The sequence below is a fragment of the Hyaena hyaena genome, unplaced genomic scaffold (assembly GCF_003009895.1).
Source record: "Hyaena hyaena isolate Hyena2069 unplaced genomic scaffold, ASM300989v1 scaffold_931, whole genome shotgun sequence".
Classification (NCBI taxonomy): Eukaryota; Metazoa; Chordata; class Mammalia; order Carnivora; family Hyaenidae; genus Hyaena; species Hyaena hyaena.
In genome coordinates, this window is record NW_024081564.1 from 61,338 (window position 1) to 88,726 (window position 27,389).

The window sequence follows — 27,389 nt, forward strand, 5'->3', positions numbered from 1 at the left end:
AATTTAAGGGGTGCTCCCATTTTTTCCATCTTTGAAAGGTACAGCATTAGAAGAGAATGATCTTGGGAATTAAAAAAGGAGATTATCTTAAAAAGTCCTTTAAATGAGATGGGCATTCTAGCGACGGGTTTCAGGATGGGCAGGTATCATATTCTTTAGCAAATGGCATGCAATGGCCCAATGGCAGTGAGCTGTCGGAGGGGGTTCCCTTGCCCCTTGTGCGGGGCAAGCCTCTATCTAGGGTCCCCAGCCCTGCTCCGGGCTGGCTCAGGGCCCACAAGGTGAGCCTGATGATTGGCTGATTCTCCCCAAACAGAGAGAGAAACTCCAAAATTTGATGGAACCCCCCGCCCCCTGTGAATCCGATGCCCCTCCTTCCAGAGCAGCGCAAAGCCTGCACCTGAATGCAGGGGTTCTCACCTGCAAGGGGGCGGCTTCCAAGATTCCTCCTCACGGAGAGGTCAGGTTTGCATTAACTGTGTGCATATTTTTTAATGTTTACTTATTTTTCAGAGAGACAGAGAGACAGAGCACAAGTGGGGAAGGAGCAGAGAGAGGGAGACCCAGAATCGGAAGCAGCTCCAGGCCATGAGCTGTCAGCACAGAGCCCGATGCAAGGCTCAAACTCATGAACCGCGAGATCATCACCTGAGCCAAAGTCATGCTTAACCGACTGAGCCCCCCAGGTGCCCCAATTGTGTGCATGATATTAACTACAACCTTAAACATAGATCTTTAAATATTCCATATTAAGTATATAGTAACATATTTAATATATACATCTTGTTTAACATTGTAGGAACCATAGGTCTTTGGTCCAGAAAGCCGTATTCAAAACAAAAATAATTGCATTGTTAAGTGCATGCAAAATTACATGCATTCTGTCCCAACCCAGAATAACTAAACAATTTTCACAAATCGAAAAATACATCTGCGGAATGACAAGATAAATTTATATAAATGATAGAGTTTGGAAGTAAATAAATAATATATAAAATAAAGTGTAATCCAGGTTTGTTGTACTAACACCATTTCCTCTTTTTACTCAATTTTTCTTTTCCCAAACCTTTCAGATGCTCACAGGTAGCCCGCAGCCACACTACCTTTGTCACACAGTTACAGCGCCCAGCAATCTCCCTGGGGCGGAGTGAGGGCTGAGCCCCACGTGTCCTGGGGGCCAGGGGACAAGCGGCGCACGGCCTGGGGGCGGCTGGGACCCCTCCTCACTCCCCTGGGCAGCTGGTCCCACCACCGGCATCCCGTGGGCACCCACGTGCGGTCACGTGGCCTAGCCTTGCTCCGGAGGTGCCCCCACTGAAGCCGAGCTGTCGCACGCCGGGTTCCGAGTGTGTCCCTGCTGACGGCTGCGGTGCCAACTTCACTTCCACGCGTGTGACGAGCTTGGCGGAGGCGTCATTCTCTGGAGACGGCGTATCTGGACCTGCTGGGATTTTGGGCGCTGCTGTGCGGGGAGACGCGAGCTGGACGCCGCTCGGTGGGTCGGGCTGGCAGCTCCCGGGCCCATGACGGCCGAGGGGCCGCCCGCCTCCACCCTCAGGGGGGCCCGGCAGGGACCCCATGGAGGGGCAGGGCCGCCCACGTCCCGCGAGGATGCGAGGCTCAGCCGGCGGCTGTGGGCTGACGTCTGGCAGGGATGCCCAGCGGCTTCCCCGGAGCGGACGGCGCCTGCTGCTGGCGGGGGCTGCTCGTGTCCCCGGAGCCCCCTCCCCCGGGCCGCCAAGTCACTGCCCTGGGAGCAGGCTGGAGCGGCCGGGCTGTGCCCAAGTGCCAGGATGTCCCACGGAGGTGGGATCCCAGGGCCCCCGGCTCTGGGGCCAGCGCTCAGGGCACGTGGGGCTAGCCCCCCCCCCACGTCTGTGCAGGTACAGCTGCTTCCAGAACAATCGGGTCGGGGCGTGCGGGTCACGTTGTGAGGGAGCCCTGCCCGGAAGGAGGAGAGGACTACAGAGCGGGACATGTAACGTGTCCTGATCCAGCGGCACAGCGTTCCTGTCGGGTCACAGACCGCCAGTCCTGGGAGGGGATGGCCCCGGGGCCCGCCACACACTTGTCACTCAGAAACAATGTATGGAGAGACCCGTCTCACCCTCACGCCCGCCTCCCACATCGGGAGCACATCGTTCTGAAGCGGGTCCTGTTGTGTCTGCAGTAAAATGTGTGTGAGGCTCCACCGCCCAACCCAAATCACTGCCTGAACCGACTTCTCTCTCAGTTTGTCAAAGGCTCCTGTTTGAGGTTCATAGGTCCCGTGCTCCCCCCACGTTATGTCACAGAACCCCCCCGGCCCCCCCAGATCGAAGCAGGGCTTTCCCGCCCCCCAGCAGCCCAGCCGGTCCTGTGCCTCGTAGCTCCAGCATCTGAGTCCGTCCCGCTTCTTTCTGCCAAACGCCCAGGTCCCCCGCTATATTTGACTCCAACATAACCCTCAGAAACCCCACAAGGCAGCTGGGATCCCAGAGAAGCCCCACCCCTCCCCTGGGGCGCGGGGCGTCTGTGTGTCTGCCTGGCTCGGGTGCACCTCCCTCTCTGGCTTGGAGCACGCGCAGCTCACGGGAGTCCCCACTGCGCTAACGGGCATCTCCAGGGGTCCGCGCTTCTCTGAGTCGCATCGGGGACTTTCCCAAAACCAGCTACACAGCACAAGCCACAGGCAGATGGGAGGGGACGCCCCGTGGCTGCGTCCCGCTCGGCAGTGGGGCTGCCCCACGTGGGGCTTCCTTCTCAGCAGGACCCACACCTATACCCTAGCCTCTGGGGGGCACAGGCGGGACCTGCAAGCCAACGAGCTCGTGTTGAGGGGGCACCATATCACCCCCTCCCCAGTGGGGCGTGTCTCCCCTCCCCCCATCAGGATCCCTGCTCATTCTTCTTAAAAAAGGGAGAGAGATTCATTTATAGAAAACCTTTTTACAATTTATTTCCTGTTATTAATCTTTAAAGTATAAAAATGAGGCTCTAGCTAAGGAAATGCAGGGTTTCAGTGGTGCAAATTTGACCATGTGAACAAATAAATAAATATTTACAGTCTTTGGCAAAACAAATGTAGTTTCATCAATCCGGAAGTTTGTTCCAAAAAAAAACACATAAATAATTTACCAAAAATATGGTACATTCTGAATATTCACATCACCATCGCGCAGCACTGCGATGTCGGTCCGAGCGGCAGCAGCCCAGGCACCCGCACGCTCTCCGCGGCCGTTACAGTTAGTGCAGTTCCCAAACCCCCGCTGTCTGGGGACACAGCTCCACAGAATAAGTCGAAAGTGCAGCAAAACAAAAAGTCAACCTCAAAGGAAGCAACAAATACAACTTTATCGAATGAAATGTGCAAGTTAGGACAAAAGTTATGGATCCTCTGTATTTCACACAGAAACGAGATCACTATCAACAGAAAGGGGAGAGAGATTTGCCCGCCTCAGACAGAGAAGACAAACTTCTCTTATCAAACCCCTTATGTGGAGGGAGATTAATATTTCCTGAAGAAAGAACATGCAGTTGAAAGCAAAAAACAATACAAAAAAATTGTGTGTATCATGGTATGACTGATTAATGGGTGTGTCTGGTAAGGCTTGTTGCTGATTTTTCTTCAGCATTTGAAGTTTTAAACCCTACGTACAGCAGACAGAGGACAGGGACACACGCCGGATCAGCGCCGTGGCAACAGTCTGAATTAAGGTTCCTTTATCGAGTCTTCGTCTTCATTTATGGACTCCCTTACATTTGAGGCTTTTTTGTGACAACAGCACATTGTAAAGGTTGTATCTTGACAGGAAGGTGTTTCGTTGTAACTGGACCTTTGTGTTATATGCGTTAATGTTTATCCCTAGAAACCATGCTATACATGTTATCTGACATGCTCAGAATAAGTTACTGGTCAATGAAGCTGCATTCTGAAGTCATTTAATAAATATTCACAAAACACGTATAACTGGAACCTTAATGAAAGGTGTTGCCAGACTAGGTAAGTAACTTCTGCGTTGCTGCAAAGCCCAGTGGAGGAATTAGATGCTAAAGTGCATTTGCTGACGCGTGCTTCAGGGGCAGGGACTGGGGAAAGCTCGCGCAGAGAGCCTGGCGTCGGAAAGCAGAACCCAGGGTCGCGCGGCCAGAGTTCCCTCCAGCCCGCCGTGGGGGGCGCCCCTCCACTCTGCTAACTTCACTAACGGAGACCATCAGGACCTGACTCCGCCATAGGGCGGGATGGCGGGGGAAGGGGCTTCGTCTGTCCTCCCAATCACCCTTCCTGTTCCAGTTAGAGAGCCGGCCCCCACGTTGTGCGAGGGCTCCTGACCCCTCGGCTCCAGACTCCGTGAGCCCGCGGGACCGGCTGTTGTGTAGCAGCTCGGACCCAAGAGTGGAAATGGCTGAAGCACTCAATGTCGTGTAGCAATATTTTTTCCGCTTAATTTATGATAATGGCTTGCGCACACTATTCCCTTCAACTCCATATACACATAAATACAATAAGTAATTACATTTTATATGTAAACGTCATTCTTTTTAAACAAACAAGAATCGATGTAATTCCATGCTCGATTTTCACTGCAGAGTCTCCTACATCATCAAGCTGTCTTCTGGGCTGGACGTTCACCTGTGGGGCCCACTCACAGTCTTCTCTGAAGGCGTTTGGGCACGGGGTGATGTTGGCGAAGGACCCTCAAAGTCAGGGTCAAGGACAGGAGCTGCCACTAAAGAGAGCGAAGCCGGAAGCACGAGCACAGACTAGGGTCTAGGCAACAGCGTCTACAGTACATTTCTGGAGGTGCAGCCTGTCTAGTTTAGACATCTACAAACAAACAAAAAACAAACAAAAAAACAATACACAGAATTAGGACGGCTGTGCCATGAGTTCTGCCTCTTTTTATTTTGTTTTACCTGCAACTGAAACATCATTTTAACTTAAAACAGTATCCACAGTACAGACAGATGTGCAAAGGGTGGCACGTGTGGAACACATCAGGCCTTTGCCCCGCAGGCGGCAAAGCAAACTTCACCAGATGTTTCTCATGTTCCCTTTCTTCCTTTGTGGGCAATTATCAATGCGTTATTTTTGAGAAGCATCTCTGAGCCTTACCGACCTCACCAGCAAGAGGGAATGTCCTCACGTCTTCATGACCCCATGGGGTCAGCCCAGATGGGGGCGGGCTCCCTCCCAGGCCTGCGGTACTGTGATCCAGTCATCTTTCTAGAGTGCTAACTACAGAGAACCCCCTCCCCCTCCCTCCCTCCCACCCTCCCTCCTTCCCCTGTCCAGCGAGCGTAGAGATCTACAATGTAAAATGCGGCCGGAGCCCCAGAGGCTGTGAGGAGCGCACGCTCATGGGATGGAGCCCGGGAATAACTGGGAACTGTTTGCTCACAGAGACATCCGCGTCCAATTGAAAACACAACACAGTGCACGTTACCAAACAAAGCAGTGGCCATCAGCTCGTGGCTCTAATGGGAGGGAAGTTAAATGGCGTGTCCTCCTCACTGTCTGTGCCTCAAGCCGCCCACAGAACGGTGTGCTCACCCACCTCGGCATTCGTATTTGAGGTCCGAGAAATAGACCATTTCTTGGGAGAAGACGAACAGACCCAGCCGCCCGCCGGCGTACGTTTGGTCATAGATTGGTCCCGAGTCCGCCATGACCTGCTTCCCTTCATGCACTAGGACTCTGAAAACGGAGTTCAGGGAGAGAAACAGGGCGTGAATGCCAGACGGCACGGGGTCTGTCCTCACGGGGCGCCACTCCAAGACCCAGCCCTCCCCAGAGCCCCAGCCAGAGTGTTCTCCAGTCCTCAGCCCCACGAGCCAGACAGCTCCTGGCGAGGGGAGAGGGGACAGGCACCTCCAGGTCCCTCTGCCTGGACGCCAGGCCTCCCTCCCTGTGGCCTTCAGGTGATACCAAAGCCACGTGCCCTGGGCCCACCTCTAGGCTCGAGCTGCATGGGGGCAGGGCGGGAGCAAGGCCACACGCGCTGATGCGTCCCCGACACGTGGGCAGCGTGGGTGAGTGGGGATGCTGGGGGCGGGTCGCTGGCACGGGTGCCCTCACCTTATGTAGCCCGTCTTAGGCCTGTGGGTCAGGTGCCATCGGTAAGCAGTGTAGTCCTTCCAGCCAACATTTTTGGGGTCGTGCCATAACGTGCGCACCTGAGGAAACACCCGTCTTGGGTTCAGTTGCCGCCTCAGCACAGCCGGGAGCCCCTGTGGCTCACGCTGCTGTGAGGTCGGGGGAGGACTGAAGTCCACGGCGGGAGCCACACAGTTCAGTGCTAGCGGCACAGGTGGCCGAGTCAGAGCCGTGGACGCCAATTCTGAATCCCCTGCCTTCTAGACACAGAGCCTTGGGCAAAACTCTTACCCTTTTAAAACCCAGTTCTCCTTATCTCTGGGAGAGGATAGACGCACATGTGATTTACAAGAGGGTCATTGATTGTGTTTATAGAAGCATGAGGATGGCATCTCTAACCAGGTAGGTGCCGATACAAGGTTGTTAAAATTATCATAACTTGAGTCAAAAATAACAAAAACGCAAAGGCGAGGCACCTTCGGGGAAGAATCGCCTCTCGAGTGGGCTCCTGGCCCCTGGCCACCCTCACCTGGCCGTCCGTGTTCCCGGTGTGCCACAGCGCATTCCTCAGGTGCTCGCCGGTGCCCGTGGTGGAGTTCACCACCTTGAGGGACACGCCCGAGTAGCCGTACGCCCGCGTGGGCTGGTCTTCCCAGTAGGTCTGCGTGACCTGCTTCCACATGACCACGTAGAAACGGCTGCTGGACTGGTAGCCAAAGACGAAGCCGGCATAGTCATCGTCCCGGTCGGTGTTGACGTAGAACGTGCCACTGAAGTCCACGGACCCAAACTCATCAAAACCTGGATGTCAGAGGGAACATTCAGTCGTGAGAGTCAGGCGGGAGCTGCCCCGGGATCAGCGGGCGAAGGCGTGAGGAGGCTGGGCTGGGTGCTTGCCTTCCATCCGCCTCAGCTTTTGTGGCTCTGGGGTTAATGAATGTAGGGGATTTAGTATTTTCAGACCCCACTTCCTGAGTCTGGCAGACCATTATCATATTACGCAATATTTTATATATCAAATCCATAGAATAAAATGGCTTACTGAACATGGCATCATGAATGCCTGCCTCCCCAGTCCCTCTGTCAAGACCATTTAGGCAGGTGTGGAAGGATGGGGTCCCCGAAGAGACCACTCTTACCCCACCTCATGGCTCTACAGAGCATCCCACATGCCCCATGGGCACCGTGCCCCCAGGAACCACAAAAGGGTGCTGTGAATCTCAAGGCTCACCGACAGCGATGCCGGGGTCCGAGTTGGCAGTCTGCACCAGCTCCTTGCCCTGATGGCGAATGACCCAGTTGGGGTCAATCTGAGTGGTGCCCTTGGGGTCCAGGTGGACCATCTGGAAGTTCCTGAAGTCGGTCTCACTGATGGCGCTGTTTTCCGGACACACATCATCGATGTCTGGGATGCTGTCGTTGTCAAAGTCGTCTTTGCAAGCGTCCCCGCGCCCGTCACCTGCCAGTGGAAAGCCAAGAATGAGAAAGCATGGTAGAAGGCTGGCTCCTGAGCTGAGTGCTGTGCGTGCATCCAGAAAGGCTGTGTCCTGCTGGAGTCGCCCACGTGGCTCTGCGGTGACCCCTGGAGCCACCCTCAGATCCCGGGTCCCCCACTCGCCTGTGAGTCACTTTGGCTCAGACACCCACACCCAGTCTCCATCTGGAAGGTTGAGCCGCCCACAGGTGCCCGGGGCCCCTAAGCCACCTTCTAAGGCCCCTAAGCCACAGGTCCTGCGGGACCCCAAGCCCAGCGAGCACCTCACTGTCTACTCCAGACCCTCCCCATGGCCCCACTCCCTCAAGACCCTGCCCTGAGGCAGCCCACTGGTGGGGGGCCACTGCCAGGAAACTGTTCCTTTTCCTGATAGTTCACACCCCATTTTTGTTTGCTTTGTCCTTGAAAGAATAAATCCCCAACCCTCGTTGAGCCCAGATCCCTCCTCATCCTGCTTGTGACGGGTATGTCTCTGCAGAGACCACCGATGGCTTTGGTGCAGAGCCTGTGGCTGTGCTGGCAGGCGCTCTGAGCTGCCGCACGGGGTCGAGGCGCCTGCTGTCCGAGGGGGCGGGGCGCCGACCTTCCGAAGTGGGGCACCGACAGTTCGAGGGGGTGGGGCGCCTACCGTCTGAGTCCTCCTGGCCTGGGTTGGAAACTAGCCGGCAGTTGTCCCTGTCGTCTGGGACCCCGTCGTTGTCATCGTCCGAGTCACAGGCATCGCCCTGGCCATCGTGGTCGTGGTCCGCCTGGTTGGAGTTGGGGATGTAGGGGCAGTTGTCCTGGCTGTTCTGGTGGCCGTCGTCGTCGATGTCATCGTTGTTGTCACACTGGTCTCCCACAAGGTCGTTGTCCATGTCGGTCTGGGGGACAGAGTAGGCACCCGGCTCAGCACCCGCCAGGTGGACGGACCCCGGGCTGGACCCTGCCACGGACCCTGGGGCTGGGCCGCCTCCCGCTGTAGGTGAGCCTCAGAGTCCCAGACCAGGAGCAGCACCTGCGCGACCGAGCTACATGGACTCGCTTCCCCGAAGGAAGAGGGAAGAATTAAGGCCGGAGAAGCACGTGACTTTGGGACATTGTCTGTAACCTTATATTCCACGCACGACAGCAGCACCTTTGTGCTGTATCTTCCAGAGGCAAGTCTGGAGGAGAAGCCAGTCCCCAGCAGGGACATAGGTGGGTGACAGAGAGTGGGTGCCCTGTTCCCCTCAGACAGGGAGGCAAGGGCCCCCCACGCACTCAGCCGCTGTGGCCACTGAGATTGAAGTGCTGGGTTCAGTAAATGTTTTCAACTAAAATTATTGAAAAGCCTATGTCGTCCTGTCACGGCAGAGCTGATGGAAAGCCACGACGCATATACCCACGAACGATTAGGTCCCAGGACGCCCCTGCTGCTCACACACACACCCCATAGATCATGGAACCCGTTACCTGGTCAGGGTTGTGCACCAGGGGGCAGTTGTCGCAGTGGTCGCCCACACCATCCCCGTCCGTGTCTCTCTGGTCCGTGTTATACACGTAGGGACAGTTGTCCCGCTCGTTGAAGACGTCTGCAGGGGTGCAGGGGACACGGGAACCAGCTTAGAACAAACACAGAGCTCCCCGCTGCATTAAGTAACTTACAGCCAAGCTTGGATTTCATAAAAACAGAGCTAAGAATACAAGAAAGTGTACACATCATCAGGCTCATGGAAGAACATATGTCAGGTTTCCCATTAGAGCTCAAATTCCCTTGGTTTAAAATAGAGCCACTCTTGGAGGCTTCTGGATGATTCCGCATGACGAGGAATCACACGTGTCACCTCTGCGCTCTCCATGTGGATTCTTCCCCCTGGATCCATTCCAAACAGAGGCTGTGAGTCCCCCGGACCTGAGTGGGGCTTGCTTCCACATGGAGGGGCGTGCCCGAGGCCGAGGCTGGCAGGTGCGGTACCCGCTTCTAAGAGCCCTGGGGGTGGACAGTGAACCCCGCCACACTGGGGCCGTGAGACACGTGTATTTACAGCGGGTAGCGACAACCCTGTCCATTGGCACCGCCAAGCATCACAGTCGCTGAATCCGGAAGAACACCCAAGACAGGCCGAGATGCCTCTCGCCCTGGCCAGGTGGGGCCCGAGGGAGAAGGGGAGGGGGCAGCGGGAACAGACCCCCAAGAAGGGCTGGCACGCGCTCTGGCAGCTGCTGGGATAGAGAGAGGCGCAAATCGGCCCAGCCTGCAGACGCCCGGGGGCAGAGGGCGGCCGCCGCCTCTGGGGCAGATGGGCTCCTTTCCAGGGCACCGGCCTCTCCAGCTGAATGTGACCTGGGGGTGTCGAGGCTCCTGACACCGGGGACCCCCAAGGTGCTTTGCCGTGGCTGAGTCGTGAAAGGTTAGAAATAAGGGCAGAATATTCCTGGACAGGGAGACAGGCACAGCCGTCAGATGTGTCTCCCCCGGTGCGGTTTGGCGAGAAAGCAATGAACACCTGGGGCTCTGACGGGGACAGAAGCGTGCAAGACACAGGGCACAGGGCTAGGGGCCTGGGTCATGGCAGGAAGATGCCACGTCCGCGGTTTCCTGCAGGGAGGTCCTGAGGCTGGCGGCCCCTCCGAGGCCCCCGGGGAGGACAGGGGGGGAGGCTGGGCTCCAGAGAGAAGAGTCCAGGCACCGATGACCCTCGCACCAGCCTGCAGGGACAGAGCGTGACACACGCCCGCGGCCGGGGCAGGACTGACCGTCTCCGTCAATGTCCACAGAGCACGCGTCACCCTCGCCGTTGTTGTCCGTGTCGATCTGCGCGGGGTTGTGCACGTACGGGCAGTTGTCGCAGCGGTCCCCAACCTCGTCCTTGTCATAGTCAAACTGGCGGGGGTTGAAGAGAAGCTGGCAGTTGTCCTGCGGAGAGGCAGGGGGAGGGGTCAGCACGCCGGGAGGGCGCCCGCTTGGCGGCGAGTCACCCACCGCGGGAGGAGGACACGACCCGCTCGCGGAGCCATCAGCCTCAGCCCGGCTCCGCGGCGTCACACCGCCTTCTAACTAGTTGCACACCTGCCCGCAGAAACGGAGCTTTCCCTACGGCAGAGGCGGCACAGCAGCGAATGTCGTGCTGGCAACGGATCTGCCGCCGCCAGGTGCGCGAGTGAGGGGCAGCGGGCGGTGGAGGCTGTGCAGGGAGGGGCGGTCTGTCCCTGCTGTGGATGTCACGGCAGCGGGTTGACGATTTCCCCAGAAAACGTGCGGGTTTCGGTAAAGGCAAGCGCATCCCTCATGGCGGGGACAGCGGCGCCCCCCACTGGCACCCACGGGAGGGCGGTGGTCGCCCCGCGTGCAGATGCCCGCGGCCGGACTCGCTGCCGGGTCACCACGCACTGCACACGGCCCGCGGTCAGCACTGGGTTGCGTGTGCGGGAATGCAGGTCCCAGCGGAGCCCGGGCGCCCGGGACGAAGCTCCCCTCCCGCCGCCCCCACCTTCTCATCGTCCACGCCGTCGTTGTCGTCATCGTCGTCACAGGCGTCACCTGTGCCGTCCTTGTCAAAGTCTTCTTGCCCAGAATTCGGCAGCAGGGGGCAGTTGTCCTGCAATCAGAGGGCGCAGGCGAGTCATGAGAACACTCGGGGGGCAGGAGGGTGAACCCTCGGGCACAGAGCGCAGTGTCAGGGCCACGCGCTGTCCGCAGTCTGGGGGGGGGGGAGGGACACGCACGTTTCTCCTCAAGGCCACCCTGGAGACGCCGTACGGCTGCCCATGCCTCCAGACTGGGGAGGCTGGTGCCCGGCGCCCAGGACCCCGAGCCGCAGCCCCAGGGGAGCAGGGGCCCGAGGGCAGGTTCCGCGCTGGAAGCGTGGAGGGGGCGGGGCCCCCGGAGCCCCCTCCTCCCGGGCGCCAGCTCACAGTGAGAGCCGTCCTCAGCCAGCAGGCTCCGGGAGTCGGGCACAGACGTGCGGTCAGAGGCCGAGGCGGGCGGTCACAGTGCCCCCCCCCCCCGCCGTGACCGGCGGACTTAGAAAAGTCACTTGGCCTCAACCAACCGCGTTGTAATTCCAGCCTGCGCTGCGGGTGCTGAAGCGCGTATTTCAGCTGCGTTCACCCTTGGGCCTCAGAAGCTCCAGGGTGGCCTCCAGACAGGTCTGCGGGGAACCCCGGTCCCATAGAGCCACAGCCCCTGGGGCCATACCTGCGGCCCGCGGAGGGCTGGTGCCCCAGCTCCCCAGCCCCACAGAGGTGAGCGAAACGTGAGTCTCTCCAGCAAGTCCCCCCGAGAGCAGAAGCCCCGTGTGGTGGGGGTGCCCCTGGGAACCTCACGCACCCCCAGCTCTTCAGACCAACATGCTGTGTGCACGTGGCCCCGAGTGGGAATTCCTGGGGGGCACGGGGAGCGGGGGCAGGGATTCTGGGGTGGGTGGAGGCGGGCACGCGGAGCAGAGCGGCCCCGGCCCTCACCTTGACACAGTGGTAGGTGGCGTTGGTGGCACAGACCAGGTTCTTGTTGGGCCAGCCGTCCAGGTCAGAGTCCTCCCCGCAGATGAGCCCGTCGCCCGCGTAGCCCGTGTGGCACTCACACTTGTACATGGGGTCGCTGAAATGGCCCAGGTAGACGCACTCCGCGTGCTTGTGGCAGCTGTGGGTCTTGTCCTTGCACGGGTTCTCAGGCTCACACAGCTGCGGGGAGGGCGCTCCCGGTTAGCGCACTGGACCCCGCCCCTCACGTGCGGGTCTGAGGTGGGTGTTCGGGGACCAGGGCGGGGGTGCTGGGCCCCCCCCCCAGAGCCTGGGGGCTGTGCTCTCTGCTCTCCAGAAGCGACCCTGAGCCCCAAGCCCCCCGGTCTGCGGGCTCCTGCTGGAAAGCTCAGGCGGCCCCGCCCCGGGGCCGGTCAGTGAGCCTGGTGGGCAGCCCTCGCCCTGCCTCCCGGGAGTCAGCACCCGCCTGCTCCCCCAGGGGGGCCACCTGGCATTCCCCGCCCGCCCCCGGCGCTCGCGGCCGACGCTCACCTGCTTGTCTGTCCTGGCCGCGTCCAGGCCGACGCCGAAGGGCTGGGTCCCTTTGTAGCGAGGGGGGCACGGCAGGCAGTGGAAGCCGGGGTTGGTGTTGACGCAGCGGTGGGCTCTGCCCGCCGTGAAGCAGACGTCGGTGACCACGGCGCACTGCGGGATGAGCAGGCGTGAGCCCCGGCCCCGGCCCCGCGGGCACCCCTTCCCCGGGCGGGCGCCCACCTCGTCCAGGTCCTCGCAGTGCGTGCCGTTGCCCAGGAAGCCCACGGGGCAGGCGCCGCAGGACCAGGACCCGTCCGGGAAGCTGCTGCACTCGGCTCCGGGGAAGCACGGGTTGGACAAGCAGCCGTCTGCGGGAGGACGGGCGGCTCAGCCGGGCGGGCGCCCAGGTGGCTCTGCCAGGACACAGCCTCCTGCCCCCCCCCCGGGCGCCTGTGCAGCACCCGGTTCCGTCGGGGGAAACCGAGTCACTCAGGGCGATGCCGGCAACGTGCTCGCCCCTCAGACTTCCCTCTTCCCAGAACTTATCCCTAAATGGTAAAAAGATGGAGGCGAGAGGCACACAGGCACGCGGGCGACTGGGGTGACCGCGGCTGCGCAGCGCGTTCGTGACACCGAGGAGGAGCAGGGCGTCAGACGCAGTTAGTTCAGGAGCTCAGACCTAATCTCTCTTCTACCTTTTCTACTTTCCTACTTTTTATATTACGTTTTCTACTCTTATGATTTTAACCAGAATAAAACCCCAGTGGCTTCTTCAGAGGCCCCTCTGGCTGAAGCGTCCGGACCACGGGGACGCGGCGGGCCGGCTCCCCGCACACCCACCTACGGGGCAGCTGCGTTTGTTGCACATCTGGCGCTCCTGGACGTCCCCCACGCAGTCCTTGCCCCCGTGCCGGGGCTCGGGGCTGTTGCAGACGCGCGTCCGCTCCCGGATCCCTCCGGCACAGGTGACCGTGCAGGCTGACCACGGGGACCAGGGACTCCACCGGCCGTCCACTGGGGGCAGAGAGCGCAGCGGGTCAGCGGGGAGCCTGACCTACACGGGGCTCGCGGGGCAGGAGCCGGGATGGAGCGGGGTCTCCAGACACGGCAGGGAGACTGGAGAGAGCATCCCTTCCCGACCCCGAGCCCGGGGACGGGGGGTAACGTGGATGGCAGGCTCCAGCGGGCTGTGTCCGCGCCTCGGGGGAGATGTCGCACCGGCGGGGGTCCAGAGGCGGACAGCTGCCCACACAGGCGGGTGCCAGGTGCCGGGTGCCGGGTGCCGGCATCTGGAACGCCCCAGGACTCAGGCTCCTGTTACTGGGCAACACGGCTGCGGGCGTCACCCCGCGCACCCCTTTCCCCCGCGGTCTGTGCACTCGGTGAACAGGGCTTCCGGAACAGGGTCCTGGCACCCTGGGTCCTGGGTCGAGCTGGCCGCAGGCTGCAGGGGCCCGTCTCCCGAGAGTCTCCTCCACCGCCCTGCTCCGTGCTGTCTACAAGGCCCCCGGTAAAGGGCACGCCGTCACCTTCCCAGGATTCAGGCTGACTTGTCCCTTAGTTGTGGATTAGCAGTAATTTAACTGAGCTGGTTCACCGTCGGTCAGGAGGCGCCCAGCAAGGGGCCGGCCAGGGGCGCGCCCGCCTGGCCACTGGAGCTGAGGTGGCCCGCGCCTGCCCGCACCCGCTTACCCGGACACGGGACGCCCTGACAGCCTCTGGTTTCCCGGCCGCTCCCCTTGCAGTTCTTGCCCCCCATCTGCGGGACGGGCGAGTTGCAGAGCCGGATGCGCGTGATGTTGCCCACGCCGCAGGTCACGGAGCAGGAAGACCACGGCGACCAGTGGCTCCAGCCCCCATCCTGCCGGACTAGCACACAGAGGGGTGCAAAGCCGTCAGGGCGAGGCGGGGCCCACGCGCAAGCGGAGACCCGGCCCCGAGGTGCAGACCCGCCCCGCGGACGGGGCGAGGCCTCTGGCACTCACTGCGGTGGTCGCACTTGCCCAGGCTGCACGCCCGCGTCTGGATGGACGGCCCCAGGCAGGTGTTGCTGGTGACGTCGCACGACCGCCCTCTCTGCTGGGTGCCCGACCCGCAGGTGGCGGAGCACTGGGTCCACTCAGCCCACGGCGACCAGCCCTCCTCGCCGTCCAGCGCTGGTGGGAAGCACAAGGGGCTGTCAGGCCTCTGCCCCCCGCGGCCACCGGACCGGCCGCCGTGAAGCGGCCCAGGAGGCAGCTGCGCTCGGAGAGCAGGTCCGCCCCCTCCCACGAGCAGGGTGCCTGGTGGGGCGAATGCCTGAGGCACGCGACACCCGAACCCGGGCCGGGGCTCAGGGCTGCTCTACCCTGCGGGACGGAGGGCACATGGGGACCCCCGAGGAGTGTGACAGAAGCCAGGGGGCCTACTGTGCACGCCGCTCCGCTGTGACCGCCTGCGTCAGGGAAGGGGGCCCTCAGCCCAGCTCACACGAGTCCAGAGTCACGCCGACACTGGGCTTTGTTGAACCTGCTGAGACTTGATTTGCTTCGATTTCAACCGCTACTGAGTTAGATATGGTGATGCAATTTTTCCACTTTTGGTTGAAATGACAGGTCACCAAATTTAGTGCTGAATAATTTAAATCGGGACCAGTTAAATAAAAAGGAAACTTCCTGCAAAGAAAGTCTTCAGAGGGAATTATATTCCGTAAGTAAGAGAAGACAGCAACTAAATGCGCGAGATCTTTCTGGTGAGCAGAAAAGGCACTTTTTCCCACCGTGGCGCCCAGGTCTGGGGCTCCTGCGCCGCATTAGGACCACATGCTCCAGAAGGCGGGAGAGAAGAGACCCTCGCGATCACGGGCAGACCCCTCCGTCCAGGGCGCTGCGGGCCCGTTCTCCACTCAGGCCGACCCCCCGCGTGTGGCACATCTAACCCGTCAGCTGCGCCACAGGCTCTCACAGACGTCGTCTGCTTTAATCTTAAAACTGACCCGGGCAGTGGGGATCATCACCCATATTTTACAGACCCTGAGTCTAAGACCCAGAAACGTGTTCTGGTGAAAACCAGAGCCTGGGGCAGCCTGCGCCCACCTGCTGCACGTCTCTCCAGCCGCAGCCCGAGGGCCCGCGAGGAGGGAGGGGGCGGGAGACAGTGCGCAGCAGGCCCAGCCTGTGACCTCGGCCTTGGGCCCCAGGAACCCCGTGTGGCCAGCGCTCACCCAGGGAAGGAGGAGGCCTGCTCGCAGGAGCCTCGGGGGTCAGGAGAGCAGTGAGGGGCTGAGGCGGGAAGGTGGGCGGGAAACCTGCGTGGGGCGGGGGGCATCTGCAAGAAGGCACCATCCCAGGGGAGCTGCGTGGGTGTGATTCGTGTGGGGACCTGAGCTCCCCTTAGAGGCCGTCCCCGCCCGGGAGGACCCTGAGCACAGCCGTCGTCCTGGACCCCATGGCATGGGGAGCTGGGGTGTGAGTGTGTGGCGCCCTCCCCCCCAGGACGCGGGTGACACGTGGGGAGCTGGGGTGTGAGTGTGTGGCGCCCTCCCCCCCAGGACGCGGGTGACACGTGGGGAGATGGGGTGTGAGTGTGTGGCGCCCTCCCCCCCAGGACGCGGGTGACACGTGGGGACCTGGGGGTGTGAGTGCACACCCTACCCGCCAGGATGCGGGTGTCACTGGGCCTACCCCCTGCTGGGCTTCACCCCGCGTCCTTCCTCTGCAGGACACGGGTACAGGCTGCGGGAGGCGCTGGTCAAGGTGGGCGCTGAGGGCCGACACTCAGCACTCAGTCCCCGCTCATTGGCCCCACACCCAGCTGCCTCCATGCCAGGTGACAGGACAGGACCCTGAGCTCCGAGGTCCTGGGTGTGGACCGCCTCCCTCCCGCCGCCTCCCGCTCAGCCCCCCTCGGCTGCCTGCGGGTCTCAGGGAAGATGACAAGCAGGCAGGCGGCAGGAAGCAGAAGGCGCCCCAGGCTCCTCGCGCACTTACTGTGGAAGCAGGAAGGGCAGCATTCTCCTTCCACAAAGGACGGGTTGGCACAGGTCGCCGGAGGGCAGGTGATTTGGTGGCAAACGGTTTTAAATTTCTGCAAGCAGAGAAAGGCGTCTGTGTGACCCTCGCCTCCAAGAACAGGCATCAGGTGAGGGCGGGACTGGAGGGTGGGGCGGGCGCTGGCCCCACGCTGTCACCGCACACCCTGGGAGCAGAGGAGGGCCTTCCGCGCACCGCAGGCCGGGGGACCGGGCGCGCCCCCCGGGCCGCCCGGTGAGAGCGGGATGCGCTCGCCAAGGGAGGAGGCTACTTACCTACTGACCTTCGTGCGGGCAGTAGCCCGGCCCCCGGCCCCCCCAGAGCGGCCCGGAGCTGCACACACCGGCCAGGAGCCTGCTCCTGCGCGAGCGGCCGTGGGGTGGGCGGCCCCGCGCCCTGCGGGCCTCACCTTGCAGGTGCACTTGGTGCAGCTGTCCACCACCCAGGTCTCGTTCTCCGCGAAGAACCGGCCGTCCTGCCAGCAGGCGGACACGTTCCTGGTCCTGGGCGGGCCGCCGATCAGCTCCCAGAGGACCTGGTTGTCGCTGGACTGGAAGATTGAGGGACGTTTATGTGGGGCCGAGACAACGTCCTGATGCTCACAGGCGGGAGAGGAGGCTCCTCCACAGGCAGGGCGCCCGCCCCTGGCCGGGGCAGCACCGCCTGCCCTGCGGGAGGAGAGTCGGGTCCACGTGAGGCCTCGGCACACGGGGTCACATCACGGCGCCCCCAGGGTCTGCTCGCGCGGCTGGTCCCACGGCCTCCGCCCGCCGCCTCTTCCCTACCTCTTCCTCCCGCAAAGGCTGGGGGCTCAGCCAGAGGCAGTGAGTGCGGGCGGTGGTGGCGTTCGAACTCCTGCCCCCATTCGTGCTGGAAAATTCTAGAAGGGGCCCAGCCTCCTCTGGGTGCTTCCCGAGCAGCATCCTGGCTGTACCCTCTGCCGCCCTCGGAGTAGGGGCGATCGGGTCCTACCCCCAGGGCCCCTTGCAGTGGGGCAGAGGGTGGGGACGGACATCCATCGAGCAGCTCCGTGCCGCCGCCAGGGCGCGAGGCGACCCCAGACCTGCAGCCCTTCCCGGCCTCTCTTCCCCGCAGCCCCTGTCACTTCTGTTAGGCACCGTGTGCTCCCGTCCCCTGGGCCCAGCTGGGGCCTGTCTCGGGGTCGTGTGGCCCGGGAGGCTGGCTCCGGTCAGCGCCCTTTCCTGAGCCTGAAGGGACCCGGGACCCCAGTCGCCATTTTCCTCCTCGACGTCCCCTTACATCCCGGGCCCTGCGGCCGGTCTTCCCATGCCCGTCCTGCTCAGCTGGGGGACGGGAGCGTCCCCCGGATCAGGGCCGTCCTGGAGGACGTGGAGCCATGGGTGTTTGTCCTTCAGAGTCCGCGCCCGCCCGCCTGCCCTCCGCCGCCCTGCGCTTGGCCAAACGCCCTGTCAGTGCGTCAGAGGGGGGGTGCAGGTGAGCGGCGTCTCTGAGCCGGAGGCGGCCGCCAGGCACCCACCACTTTCCGCAGGTTCTCGTGCAGCTGGTTCACGATGACGTGCAGCCCCGAGAGCTCGGTGATCATGGTGCCCAGCTCCTCGCACGAGCGCTCGCACACCTCCGGCCTCCTGTGCGCGCCCGGGCCCGCGTACTCCGTGACCACCTGAGGGCTCAGGTGCAGCGTGTCCGTGTTCTCGCTGATGGCGTTGGCCTCAGCTGCGGAAAGCACAGGGCTGAGGTGAGCGTGGCCTGGCCACAGGCAGCGGCGCCACCGGGTAGGCCAGCTGGGCAGATGTGGGCTCGGGATAGAAGGAAAGAGCAGAACACGGGGGCTGGGGCTTTGCACCCGCGTGTGACTCAGGCAGAGGGGGACCACCTCCTTCCCTGACAGCTGTCCCTCTGTCCCCAGCACACGTCCCCAGCACGTGTCTGCAGATCCCGTGGCCCCCAGCTCCTCACGCACCCTGGGTATCTATCCAAACACCCTGTGTTTTGGCCACTAGCTCCACGTCAGGGTGGGCGCAGCGGTCGGTCCTCATGCTAAGCAGCGTCCGCCAGGCCTCACCCGCCTCTCCCTCACTCCCGTGTCCTCTGGAGGGAAGGGCAGACGCCCTCAGGAGCACAACCTCGGGGTCTTCCCTCACTGCCCCCGAAACCGCACAGACCCCCTGGGGCCCTCACTGGGGACGTACGAGGCGAGGACACAAACGGGAAAGTACGTGGGCCAGTCGGGAGCAGGCGGCGTCCCCCAGGCCCACTCCGGTCACTGTCAGGGAGTGCAGTGCGCTGTCTGTCTCGAGTCCCACTGCTGAGCTACGCCTTGTGCCCGCTGCCGATCTGTCAGGACGGCCGCTGCCGGGGATGCACCACTTGGTCACCAGCCCTTGCCGCCGTCACCCGACCCCGGGAGCTCCCTCGGCTTGCTGGGCGGACGAGGGCACAGACCTCCCGGACGTAAACGCATCAGTCACTGCACGTAGGTATCGAGTTGAACAGCCCTGAGCCCGCAGACGTGCCCCCGGGCCCACAGCCACCTGATTTCAGTCAGACCCCGGAGCTGGGCCGATGCCGCACAGTCACGGCGTCAGCCCGGCAGAGCCACCTGGGGCAGAGCTGGGGCCGGGGCTGGGGTTCTCCCCCCTCAAGGGTGAACTGTGCCCCCCACCCGTGGAACAGACCACCAGGCATGACGCTCGGCTTCTACACAGACACAAGCATGGCCGCCGGCCAGGGGCCCGAGGGCCACTCCCCTCTGTGTCGCTGAGCCTTCCTGGAGGGGTTGGAGTCAGATGTCTGTTTACGATCTTGGCCTTTCCTGAAACTTTTGCTTTTTAATGACCTCCTCCTCCCCCAGAAAGACAGCGGCTAAAATCACACGTGCCAATAGTTTGCACGTTAGCGGGGCTGTGGACACGGCGTGAGGTCTGAGCCACGGCAGCCGTGGCAAACAAGGGGCTGCACACAGAGCCGCTGAAGATCCTCGGTCCGGCCAAAGTCGCTGCTCTCATCCTCACCTGCCCTGCAGTTCAACTGAGCGAGCGTGGAAGGTGTGCAAACAGACAGGTGGACAGCCTCAGACAAAGATGAAGCCTCCGTGGGGGACCCCCCGTGGCCGAAGCAGAGCGGGCATCCCCACAGCTATTGGGGGGAGCTCCCAGCTTGGGGGGTGCAGGTCCCAGAGCCACACCTGTGCCTTCGACGTCACATCCTACATATTCCTGACGTGCTGGCCGTAAGAGAACGATTTATCTTTGTCATGATTTACAGTGGATACGAGGAAGGGCCTCAGTGCAAATAAACCACAACATGGACCATATTGGGAGACTCAGCCCAGAGGGGCGGCGCACAGGCGGTCACACCGGCAGTGGTGGGGCCTCTGAGCCTCAGTTTCTCTGCGGTAAAACGAACAAGCCCACCTCCAAGGTGTTCTGAAAATTCAGTGACATGCTGAGTTTAAAGAGCCCAGCAGAGTGAGCTTCATAAATTAGATGCTCAAGAAAATGTAGGCAAGTTGTGGCTGGAGGTGAATTCAGACTGTGAGTAACACACAGTGTGGGATCATCCATCAACGGTTCCGGCGTGTTTTCAGAACAGGGCTGTGTCACAGCCGCGAGGAGTGACGAGAACCCCCAGCCCAGTGGAACAGACACCCATGGAGTCTCCCACGGAGAGATCCGCACCCACTAACAGACAGAAAATGTGCCTGTGGCCATGTTACGAGGCAGGGATTGGCCTTGGGGCTGTCAGATGGATTATTCTGTATGACTAAAGTATACTCAGAACTACTCCTTCAGGCAGTTTAGCATTTTCAGATGCATCAACGTGTCTCAGGTGACCAGCTAAGTCCTTCAGAGGCAATGATGGTGCTTTAATACAATGTTTCTTCTCAAATCCCCACCAGCCCCCCTACACACACACATACACACACACACACGCACACAAATGCACACAAATACATGTACAGACACATTCACACACATGCAGGTGCACGTGGGCACACACATGCACAGATACATGCACATACTGAGATACACAGGGCACACATACAAATACGTGCATGCATGTGCATACACTGATACACACGTGCACACATGTGTGCACACAGAGAGCTGCAATGCACACGTGTGTACACACAGGCACATACACACAGGCACACACAGGCACACATAGGCGCATACACACTCCCACCATAGTAGAAATCCATCCAAGACAAGAAATGAAATATGAAACACACTGTTGAAGACACACCTACCTCCTTGACTTTGCTGACAACCTTTCTTGCCTAGAACATCCTCCACTGAGTTTTCAAGCACTAAGTAGACATTCTGCAGCAACCCCTGGAATGATGTGAGGAGAGAAGGAAACATCAAGCGTCAAACGTTGGGTGCCAAGGTACATGAGATGTAAGACCTAAGACGTAATCTTAAACGAGCGCGGATGTGTGTTTCTGTGCTTCTACACGCTGCAGGCTGGAACTCTCTGTCGTGGTCAGCCTGGGGTCTGACGGGCTCGGGAGGGCACACCGGCCAGCCCAGACGTGGGCAATCTCTCTCAAAGGTGAGTGTGACTTCTGCGCCGTGAGGGTCAGCGGCTCGCACAGCAGGGCCGCAGGAGCCTCCTGACGGCCACCAGAGGTCAGTTCAGCAACTGGGCAAGGATGCTGGCCTTGTACTCAAATAACTGAATTTGAACGCACATTTATTTCCCAAGAAGACGCATGATGACATATCAACACTGCACGGTAGGTTCTAACCCCATGTGGTTTTAGAAAACTCTTCTTACAAAAAATGTTTTTACATGGTCGTATTTTAAGATGAGCACGGAATTATTCCCTCATAAATCAACAGCTCTTTTCTTTAAAAATCATGGCTGTTAATCTGCTCTCCTAGCAGCTTAGTGCTAAACGAGGAGTCTGGAGATGACCAGAATATTCCAAGGGGGCTGATTCTTCAGCCATCAAATCTGCCTTCAGCTGGGAAGATGATGGCCGTTTGCCCAGGTAAGAAGGCACACCTGGACAATGTGGTCTCCTTATTTGTGGTTTAGAAAGGTGTGTGTGCACTGTGTGTGCATGCGTGTGCATGTGTGTGGTGCAGTCTGTGGAGTGAGGGTGTGTAAGCATGCACATGAGTACAGTGTTTGTGTGCACATGTGTGTGATTGGGTATGTGTGTGCATAGGTATGTGTGTCCATATCTGTGGGTGCGTGTGTGCACATGTGATATTTGTGCTCTGTGTGTGCTCACATGTGCATGTGTTGCTCTCCATGAGAGTGTGGTGTGTACACACATGTGTGTGTACCATATTTGTGTGCACATGTGTGTGATTGGGTGTGTGAGTGTGCACAACTGTGTGTGCACATATAACATGTGTGTGTGCTATGTGTGCAGGTGTATGCATGTGCATGGCATTGTCCATGTGAGTGTAAGTGTGTGCACATGTACAGTATTTGTGCACACATGTGTGTGATTGGGTGTGTGCACGTCTGTGTGCATGTGTGTACATGTGTGTGCGTTTGTGCACATGCTGATGTGTGTGCCCACACATGGTGCAGGTCCGCACACGTCTGTGGGCTGTGTCTCCCACGCCTGACCTATGCCATCACGGGCGTCAAGCTAAGAGATGCCCTTGCCAGCCAGCCCCCCGCGAAGCCTGTCCCCGCGCCTGGTGCCCCGGCCGGGACCCCGCGGCACGTACCCTGAAGTGACTGTCTCGGGTCGAGCCCTTGGCCACATACATCCTGCTCTTCTCTGTCCGCAGCTGTTCGTAGAAAGGCTCGTCCAGCGTGAAGCTGTCGATGAGGTCGCAGCCCACGTACAAGCTGTAGGTCCCCTCTGTCACCTGCACGGTGACATTCTTCCACTGGGAGTCGGCCAGGCCCACGTCCTCCAGGGAGATGACGTGCTGAGCGCCGTCTACCCAGTAGGTGAGGTCCAGCGTGTCGGCCGGGCCGTTGGACACGATCTCGAATTGCCTCTGGGAGGCGCCGGGGCCCTCCAGAGCCAGGAGCGTGCCCCGGGACTTGGGGTCCTGCTTCAGGCTGGCCGTGAGGAAGAAGCCCTCTTTCTGCCGCACCATCTTGGCGATCTTGCTGAGGTAATCTGCGCTCACCGGCGGGATGTAGTCGAAGCGGACGAAGCGGTACGCCGGCACGCTGGGGTCGGGGCCCCGGAACTGCTTGGCCCCGATGGTCTTCCGGTTTATGTTGCTGATGCCGAAAAGGTTGAAGGCAGTGTCCTCGTCCTGGCCGCCGGCTGCCCGTGGGGACAGAGCAGGGAGGTTACCACAGGCACGGACCTGGCGGGCGGCCCCTCCCCGCAGGGAAGCCGTCATGCCCTCTCCCTGGCTGCTCCCCGAAGTGGGGCCCCCAGACGGCCGCGGCTCCACAGAACTGCTCAGGGAGCGAGCGCCGGAAGGTGAACCAGGCGCTGCGTCTGGATCGGCCGGCACTCTCCGCAGCCGGACCGCCGTAAGGGAGGCGGCGCGCCCTGAGCTGGGCTCTGGCGCACCTTCCGGAACCCATCCCAAGCCGGGCTCTCTCCTGCTCTCCCGCCCAGGTCTGAGGCTTAGGCGCAGTCCTGTCTCTACCATCTGATTGCCCAGAAAAAATCCCTTCCAAAAAATGGGTCTGATCCTTGCCACACTGCTTTCTCAGAGACCGTCCGACTCACACAAGTCACACTGGGGTCCCTGTTTTACAGAAGCGTATTCCACGACCCCCACCGAATGCCCCAGGGAGCCTCGGGTCTGTAAGTAGATGGTTTGAAGCCACCGTCTGAATGACTGGACCTTCCCAAAATGTAACAGTGTAAATAATTCAAGCTAATTCAAGGGCAGGAAGTTTAACCATACATGGCTTCTCATCTCCTGCACAGCCAATCAAAGCGCGACATTCCCGGAGCTGTTGATGGAAGTGTGCCTTCCACCACCTGAGCAGAGCCACTTGGAAATATGTCAAAAATCCTTAAAATAATTAAAAGCTGGACTCAGCAACTTTCCTTTTGGAACTTGTTCTGAGGATATGATCTCAAATACCAGGGGAGATTTATGCACAACCGGATTCCCTGTGGGTGGCTCATGCTGGTGATAACAGAGCAATGCCGTAGATGGAGATTGGCCTAAAAAACAGCAGGGTCTGTCTTTTGAGGGCATATTATTCCGTCATTAAATGCCATGTTGTATGAAAATAAACACATGGGAAAACATTGATGATCTATTTTCAAGTAGGAAAAAAATGTGGGAAGAAGAGAAGAAGTTATAAAGACCGAGGCTTCCGGTGTTAGACATTCAGTGTGCAAAAATAACAGAGTTGACTGTGCATGGCCAATGCCTTGTCTCTGGATAAAAGAGTTTTTAGATTTTCCAAAAGAAGCAATTTCCTACTGGGGTACCTGGGAGGCTCAGTCAACTGAGTGCCTGCCTCTTGATTTTGGCTCAGGTCGTGATCTCATGGTTTGTGAGATCGAGCCCCGCGTGGGGCTCTGTGCTGTCAGTGCAGAGCCTGCTTGGGATTCTCTCTCCCTCTCAACCTGCCCCTCCCCCCACCCATGCACGTGCACTCTAAATAAATAAATAAGTAAACTTAACAAAAGGATTTAAAAATAAGAAATAATTTCCTATGATGTGGATTCAAAGGTAGGTAAATATTCATTTAAAAGGAAGTTCCAAACGTGTGACCCGGTAGGAACCACAGCCATGGCCTTACCTGCGGGGGCGAGAGTGGCCCCGACAAGCAGAGCCACAGTCCACACTCACCTCGCACACCGGTCGCGGCCCAGAGGGCGAGCAAGACGAGATTCCAGAGCATCCTGCCTTCGGCCGCGGGACCCTGCAGAGAAGCCAGGCCCCGGTTACGCAGGCACACACCACACAGCAATTGCCAGCACTTTCCAGTGTCAGCCAGAGACTTGGCTCTCATGGACGTTTACGCAGTTTGTGCACCACAATCAAGAATATGCAGCTTTGTGGGAGGTAGAAGCCAGATAAGAAATGAGCTTCCCAAGTGGGGCTCTTCTGACTCGAGCTCCTGTCTGTCGGGTGTGCATTTGTTGACAGAGCAGAGCAGGTGCTGATCACAGTCCCGGTGCTCACATCATCTGATCTCATGATGACCCAGGAAGCAAATACTATTGCTATCACCCCCATTTTCCGGATGGATAAGTGAAGGTCCGGAAGAGTTAAGTGCCGCTGGTGAGGAGTGTGGCCGGGACTGAAACCCAGGATGTGCGAATTTGGAAACATACCAGCACCATGGAGAGAATAATCTATGGAGGCATCGCTGAGTCAATGGCCAAGAGGAAAAAATTGGGCTTCATGTAAATAGAACAAACCTTAACTGGATGCAGGAGAAATAAACTGAGCTTGGTGTATCCTGACCACAGAAAAACATAGCATTCTACTTAGCAATCACTTTTACTCGGCTGCTCTACTTTCCTGCAGGCCTGTTTTTCCATTCTTGAGGATTTTCAGTTGGCATGGTTCAGGCCAGCAGACGCCGGGCCGGGAGTCAGGAGACCTGGACGGAAGCCCGCTCCGCTCTTAACCCCTGCCCCGCCTCGGAGCTCCGCGCAGGCATCTCGCAGGGGCGCGTGGGGCGTGGAGGTCTCTCCCAGCAGTGGGCGGCACCCTGCTCTGAATCAAAGCCAAACCGAGACCCCAACCCTCCCCTCAGATGACGGCAAAGCTCGTTCGCGCGTCTCGGGGTTGCGGAACCCCTGAGGAGTGTACCCCGCAGAAGCATCTGGTAAACTGGAAACAGTCCTCTTCCCGGGCCGGAGGAATGCTCCCCGGGAGAAGAGGCTGCTCGCAGGCCCCGGGGTCCCTCCGGAGCCCCGACTCCCGCCGCGCACAGCCTCTCCACAGACAAGTCCCACGCCCGCTTGCCCTCACGTGGCCCCCGCAGGCGGCCGGCCCCAGCGGGCAAGCCCCAGGCTGGCGGGCTCCGAGCCGCAAGGCCCAACCTCCCTGCCTCAGTTTCCTCACCTGCACAATGAAAAATAGCTGTTTCCAGCCTGTGCCTGACAGGGTCGCTGTGAGAAGTGAGTCCAGTGAGTTGATACTGTAAAGGCTCACGAGGCACGCTGGGCACGTGGACATGCGCCGAACGCGCCCGTGGCTGTCCCCCGAGCCACCCCTCCCGTGGCCTTCCAGTGAGGTCGCGATGCTGTGAATAGGGTCCTCGGCAGCCTGAACTGCGAGTGTGGACACTGAGGGGCTCAGCGTCACACCTGGCCCAGGGGGCGCCCCGGGCGTGGTTCCAGTGCGTCTGGAACGCGTCCCTGTGTCCCCGACCAGATGCGTGCTGTCTGTCCCTGCAGACAGAGGCGACAGCCGGCTCTGGAAACCAGCTGTGTCCAAAATGGGCTTTTTCAACCTCCGGAGGCCCAGCTTCCCGCGTGTCAGCCCAAACAGAGCGAACTGAGAGCCGCTCTAACACAACCAAGCCGTCCGCCCCCCGAAAGCGGATCCACGCTCTGCCGTCGGGCACATGAGCGACAAGGACCCACGGTGCCCGGCGGGCGCGCCACGGCAGCAGGGGCCCAGCAGGGCCAGGACCCGCCGGCGGCCGTTCCGCGTCCACGGCCAGAGTCCACGGCAGCGCCCAGGCCGTGTCATGCCCCACGACACGCAGTCGGGCACACGGATGCACAGTGTGTGTCTAGGGCTCCGCTTTCTCCAGCGAGTCTGCAGCAGAATGTGCTGAGAACACGTACAGACGGGTTAACGCCCGCTCCCGCGAGCAGCCCCAGCCACAGTAGCCAGAGAGGCGTGCAGCCCCTCCCTCGGGGGCTCGATTACACGGGAGCCTCCTGTCCCCGCGGCTCCGCAGCGCCTCTGGGGCCGCTTGTCCCCTACGCGTAGCCACAGCCGCGGGCCCAGGCTCCTCAGACCCACCGTGTATACTTTTCATTCCTGACATTCAAACACACTTTTAACTGTGGTGACGCTTAGAAGTGGGGCGTCTGTGACCCCTCTGGCGGTTATCGTCACTTTTTCAGGAGGACTTTCCTCTGCCGCCCCCCTCAGGGCCCCCCGTCGATGACGAGCACGGCTGAGAACACAAGCGTGTGGCTGGGTCACAGGCAGGTACGCTCGCACAAGTTACCAGGACGTGGGACAGAGCCGAGGAGCTGGCGGCACCCACACGGGGCTGGCCTGCGCCCCCTCCCCAGGCTTGCGGACGCCCTAACAGTCAGGCCCCCACCTCACAGCAGAGACCGATTTGCCACTGTCTCCTTCTCCCTCCTTAGAAACCAAAACAACCTTTTCTGAAAATTGAAGTACAATGCAATGATTTTTAAAATAATTTTCATAAGGTAAATGCCGTATAAAGTTCTCACCTGGGACGAAGAACAGCTGCGGTGAGAGCCGACCGGGGCTGGGGACCGAGCCCGGAGGACCACGTCCGTGGCCTGCGAGCAGCCGGGTCAGCACCGCACTGGCCGCCGGGCAGCAGGCTCCTCTTTATACGCTCTGGTCTCCTGGGTGGCGCTGTCAGTCACCCCGGGAGGAAGCGCGCTCACTTCATCCTTCGAAGGAGTGACCTAACCCCCTCCGATCTCGCATTCGCTCTGAGCACCTGGCACACGGGTGCTGGGGCCGCCCCGCCGGCCCCTCCAGCTGGGGGACGGCAGAGGAGGGGCCACGGAAGGGAGGAAGGCAGGCGCTGGCTTTTCCTGTCTTCTCTCAGGAAATAAAATGCTATAAATACAACCAGCGAGATTGGCTGGAACTCCCCTTTTCTGCCTTGGAGAAAGAATGCAAGTTCCAGGGTTTAAACAATTTCACATCAGCCAGACTGAGAAGGTCTTTCCAAACCAGGCAAATCACAATCAATAGGACGCAAAGCAGACGCCGCGGAGTCGACGTGCTGA

General features: G+C 60.0%; 1 protein-coding gene across 1 annotated transcript; it reads right to left on the minus strand.

Moving 5' to 3' along the window:
- Positions 1-2,943: 2,943 nt before the first annotated feature.
- On the minus strand, positions 2,944-26,928 carry THBS2 (thrombospondin 2). Its single transcript, XM_039221029.1, has 22 exons — positions 26,856-26,928; positions 24,271-24,343; positions 22,213-22,769; positions 20,769-20,853; positions 18,036-18,232; positions 16,947-17,087; positions 16,496-16,592; positions 14,513-14,683; positions 14,220-14,396; positions 13,368-13,541; positions 12,768-12,895; positions 12,546-12,698; positions 11,997-12,215; positions 11,024-11,131; positions 10,290-10,449; positions 9,006-9,124; positions 8,200-8,434; positions 7,308-7,535; positions 6,606-6,877; positions 6,059-6,156; positions 5,538-5,677; positions 2,944-4,807 (listed from the first exon to the last, which is right to left on the minus strand). The coding sequence occupies exons 2-22, from the start codon at positions 24,320-24,322 to the stop codon at positions 4,800-4,802; spliced, it is 3,519 nt and encodes a 1,172-aa protein (XP_039076960.1). The 5' UTR covers positions 24,323-24,343; positions 26,856-26,928; the 3' UTR covers positions 2,944-4,799.
- Between the last annotated feature and the right edge of the window lie 461 nt (positions 26,929-27,389).